This window comes from Anastrepha ludens, chromosome 5, assembly GCF_028408465.1.
Source record: "Anastrepha ludens isolate Willacy chromosome 5, idAnaLude1.1, whole genome shotgun sequence".
Lineage (NCBI taxonomy): Eukaryota > Metazoa > Arthropoda > Insecta > Diptera > Tephritidae > Anastrepha > Anastrepha ludens.
The window spans coordinates 124246051-124250456 of record NC_071501.1 but is presented as its reverse complement, the minus strand read 5'-3'; the positions used below and the strand labels follow the sequence as shown (position 1 = coordinate 124250456).

The following is a 4406-nucleotide window of genomic DNA, read 5'->3' as shown; positions in this document are numbered from 1 at the left end:
CGTGAAAAATTACGAAACATTTATCAAATTCATGAAAGATATGTTCAATTTCGATTGTGCATCAGACGTGAATAAGTCAACAACACTAAGAGGCACTATCATCGGTTTGCCTTTTTCAAGACACATTATACTAGAAACACCCCCTTTCATTTCCTATTTTTCCTATCATCTCCTATTCTCAACAGAGAAATGGTTCATTACTATGCACACACGACTCAAATAGGAGAGAGCCAGATGTCGAACGTTGCCGAACGCGGGGGCCGATTGTGCTCTTTGTCGTTCGTTCCGCGCTCTCGCTTGCAGTTCCAGCAAGGTAACGGCGCATGAGTAAGATAACGCCGCATTTTTTGGTGCGTGCAGCCGGCTACATCGAATTATAAGACGTTATCACGTCAACAAGCGTACGTAAAATTTAATATTGCTTTATGTCAAAATCACTCTATGAACTCTCGCATCCTAAAAATACAATTCACTTGTTGAAACTTGCACCGGGAATAGCGGTACTTTCAACTGCATCCTTTAAGATGCGGCGTGAATGCGCAGCACGTCTTTGTTTTCTTTTGTACCACATTTGATTGGTAGACACTGTTTTGTATTTTATGTTGGGCAATGAAATAAAATAAAATATCTGCATACTCCGACTTTCCATTGTGCAAAATATTATGAAATTTCGTACACTTTACAAACAAATCGTATCTGTATCAAATAAGGTGTGACGGACTGTATGTGTGTGCGTGAATTTGTATAATCATATACATACCTATGCAAATATATGCGTCTGCGCGTCTGTGTATAAAAGCTTATTCGTTTATGTCGGACGATCGCGCGTTTGAGCCCAGTTATTCATACGAATTGGAAACGAAAATCTTTGCTTTTTGATTAAACAGGTATTGAGGAAATTTCGTTAGCACGTGCTGTTGTTTGTAGGCTATATTTGTAACACACACATACGAGGTGTGTGCAAAAAGTATAGCGAATTTTGAATTTTCGCAGGTTACGTATATTCGAATTTCGATTTTTTTGTGGCGATATGTTGGTACTCATGTTTCTCACTCATGCCGACGAGTTCGGCCATTTTGAATGTTCAGTTAATTGTTGACAGCTGCTTTGCTTGCATGTGTTTCGGCTCGTCTTCGATTTTTGCCTATTCAAAAAGATGGATCAATGAACCTGTATCAAATTTTGTGCGAAAAACGAAATTAAGTGCGCGGGTGCATTCCGAATGTTGACTGAGTCATACGGAGAAGCTACTTTGGACCAAAGCAACGTTTATCGGTGGCGCAAAATGTTCTCAGAAGGCCGAGAAGATGTGAACGACGAAAAACGTGCCGGACGCCCGAGAACCTCAACAATAGACGAAGAAATTGATGAAGTGAAGAAAATGGTATTGGCCAATCGACGAATCACCGTTAGAGAAGTTGCTGAGGACCATTCGATTTTTTTCAATGATTTGGGCTTGACCAAAAGCATGAACATTGCTAATGAGAAGCGGGCAGACTTCTGAACCCTCTCCAGTTTCTTAGCCGACGCCGCCCTTTCCAGTGAGTTCCACCGAACGAGGACTCTAGCCAGAATGTAACTCTAGACAAGAGGCTCCGCTTGCCGCTGGTGCCCCTGCATCTATACAAGGCGACTGTTCCCTTCCTAATCACTCTTAAATATTGCGCTTCTACGTTAGCCCTCCGTCAAGGATCACTGCCAGGACCTTCATCCTATCAGAGAGCAACAGCAGAACGTCCGCGGAGAGTTGAGCTCTAGGTGTCGGGAATAAATCGAGGCGAGAGGGTGTTTACTCGGTGTTTAAATAGTAAATACTAATAATAATTTACTAACTTGGCAAAACTCGCATTTCTCTGTAATACTCGAATGCTATACAAGAACTATAGGATATGCTTAGGCTGCTAAATGCGCTTTCTGAGTTTACAATCATAAAAACGAAACTCAAAATAGAATCCCAATCCTTGGCCATAAATCACAATCAATACGAAACACACAAACAAAAACGTAAATATTGAATTGATAAGTACGAAAATATTTACGTGACTACTGATTGCTGGTAGTCAGTAAGCGGGGGTTGACGCCCGGTTTGCTCTCATGATGAAATTCTCAGCGCTAACAAACGTTTTACATATGTACACACATACTTACATATGTACGTGCCTTTCGCGCCTCTACAGAGAATATTTAAAACAATCAGCTGCTAGAAGAGTATAAAAACCACGCCAGAGCTTGGGACTGACAACAGAAAGTAAAAAACTGTGATTGTGCTTAATTCTTTTGAACATTTTCGCTTTAACTGCAAAACAGTAATAATTTAAAATGCGTTTGGGAGCTACAGTACCGAATTTCAAAGCTGAAACCACCAAGGGGCCAATCAGCTTCTACGATTGGCAGGGAAGCGCGTAAGTTAAAAATAGTTTCCTAGTAATGAAGCTACTGAAGTGATTTTGATTAGCAGAGTGGGAAAGAGTTTCAAGATGATTGTCTAAAAATAATGGCTTATAGAGCAGATTACAGAGTTTGTATAGTTTCCTTTTGTACTAAAAGTGTGGTGGTTTTCGAATTTCTATTTAAATTTTTTAATTTAAATATTTAATAATAAAAATGGCATCATAGAGCTGTAGGAACCTCCATTTGTTGGAAAAATCTTAGACGTTGAAAAAATTCAACCTACGCCTGCCTTCCGCTCAGAGCAGAGCGCAAATGCCTAGTTTTTGTAGCTTCAGAAGGGAGGTGTGCGCTGAAGTTGTAGAATAGTGTCGCCTGTTGCGCTTATCTTTTATTAGTTGTGTATTTACATATGTAGTTCATATGCACACAATTTCATTTGTTTATTGCAACACAAATATCAAATTGCACATTGCACCCAATGCAGGCAGCAGTCGCATACTTATAATTGGGTATGGCCATAAAACATTGCCAGCCACATTCCTTCAGCGTACATTTTGATGTGGGCTTCCATTATGGCATAGTCTAGTGAATTAGTATGCAAATAATGTTAGACACGCGCACGCTTTATTAATCGATGTAGGTATGTAAATGTTTACTAAGTAGCAGCATTTATAGAATTATCGACAGATTAATGTTTATAACTTTACTAACTGACTATGACATTACTGTTAAGTTATGGTATTCACGTTGTATATTTTTGTTCCACAGCTGGGTTGTGCTATTCTCCCATCCTTCGGACTTCACACCCGTCTGCACCACTGAGTTGGGTCGCATCGCTGTCCATCAGCCAGAGTTCGCCAAGCGTAATGCCAAGTGCTTGGCTCACTCCGTGGACGATTTGAAATCCCATGTTGATTGGGTGAACGACATCAAGTCTTACTGCTTGGACATTCCCGGGGAATTCCCCTACCCCATCATTGCCGACCCCCATCGCGATTTAGCTGTACTCTTCGGCATGTTGGATGAAGAACAGAAGCGCGACCCGGAAATCGGGAAAACTATTCGTGCGCTGTACATCATCAGCCCCGATCACAAAGTGCGCGTGTCGATGTTCTACCCCATGTCCATGGGCCGTAATGTTGAGTGAGTTGCACAGTTATTTTAGCGGTATTTGAGATGTTTCTAATAGACGGCATTTTGTTTGATATTCCAGTGAGATTCTACGCTGTATCGACTCACTGCAATTGACTGACAAGCTGAAGGTTGTAGCCACACCCGCCAACTGGACTGTAAGTTTTCTAGAGCACAAAGTGAATTTTTATTGGATATTACAATAATTGCATATTTTTTGTATAGCCTGGCACCAAAGTCATGATTTTGCCCACTGTGTCTGATGAGGAAGCCAAGCACTTGTTCCCGAAAGGTTTTGATAAGGTGTCGATGCCATCCGGTGTAAATTATGTTAGAACCACTGAGAATTATTAGTTATTAAAAGAAAAACAAAAAAAAAAAAACAAAAAAAAAAACAATTTGACTCTGCTTGAGTTGGGTTGATGCCCATTATGTATGTTTTAAGTTTGAGCTGATCATTTTAAAAATGATTTTGTGCTTGATTTTTAGATTATTGTCACTGTTAAGTAGAAAACAAATAATAAATTTTGAGTACAATTCAATTTATGGCTTTTAAGTAGTTCCGAGCTCGCTAGCCATAAAGAGTGTAGTTATTCTTCCTCCTCCTTTCTTTCTTTGCTGCTGCTCTGCCCGCTGCTCTGCCCCAGCTGCCACCACCAGTCATGGCTCTTGGGCCCACTGTCATCGTTAAAGATAGAGTGGACAGCGCAAACAAAGTGGCAATAAGCGGTTATCTTTATGACGCACTTCCATGCAGACAAAACTAGACAGTCGCATGCTGCAACATATTTGCACACACTCACCCAGGTACTCGCGCATGTTTGATTACATTTTGCTACCACAAATCGCTATAGAATTACAAAATTATGTCAGGTCGAAAACAG

At 40.5% G+C, this 4406-nt stretch overlaps 1 protein-coding gene across 1 annotated transcript; it reads left to right on the top strand.

Moving 5' to 3' along the window:
• The first annotated feature begins 2220 nt into the window (after positions 1-2220).
• Positions 2221-4064, top strand: LOC128863798 (peroxiredoxin-6-like). The gene is made up of 4 exons (XM_054103148.1): positions 2221-2402; positions 3160-3534; positions 3605-3680; positions 3748-4064. Exons 1-4 carry the CDS (start codon positions 2320-2322, stop codon positions 3874-3876), a joined length of 663 nt encoding a protein of 220 aa, XP_053959123.1. The 5' UTR covers positions 2221-2319; the 3' UTR covers positions 3877-4064.
• The last annotated feature ends 342 nt before the right edge of the window (positions 4065-4406 follow it).

Coding starts and splice junctions, on each gene's coding strand:
- LOC128863798 (XM_054103148.1), top strand. CDS start 2,320: ATGCGTTTGGGAGCTACAGTACCGAATTTCAAAGCTGAAACCACCAAG. Junction 2,403..3,159: donor TACGATTGGCAGGGAAGCGC/GTAAGTTAAAAA, acceptor TTTGTTCCACAG/CTGGGTTGTGCTATTCTCCC. Junction 3,681..3,747: donor CCACACCCGCCAACTGGACT/GTAAGTTTTCTA, acceptor TTTTTTGTATAG/CCTGGCACCAAAGTCATGAT.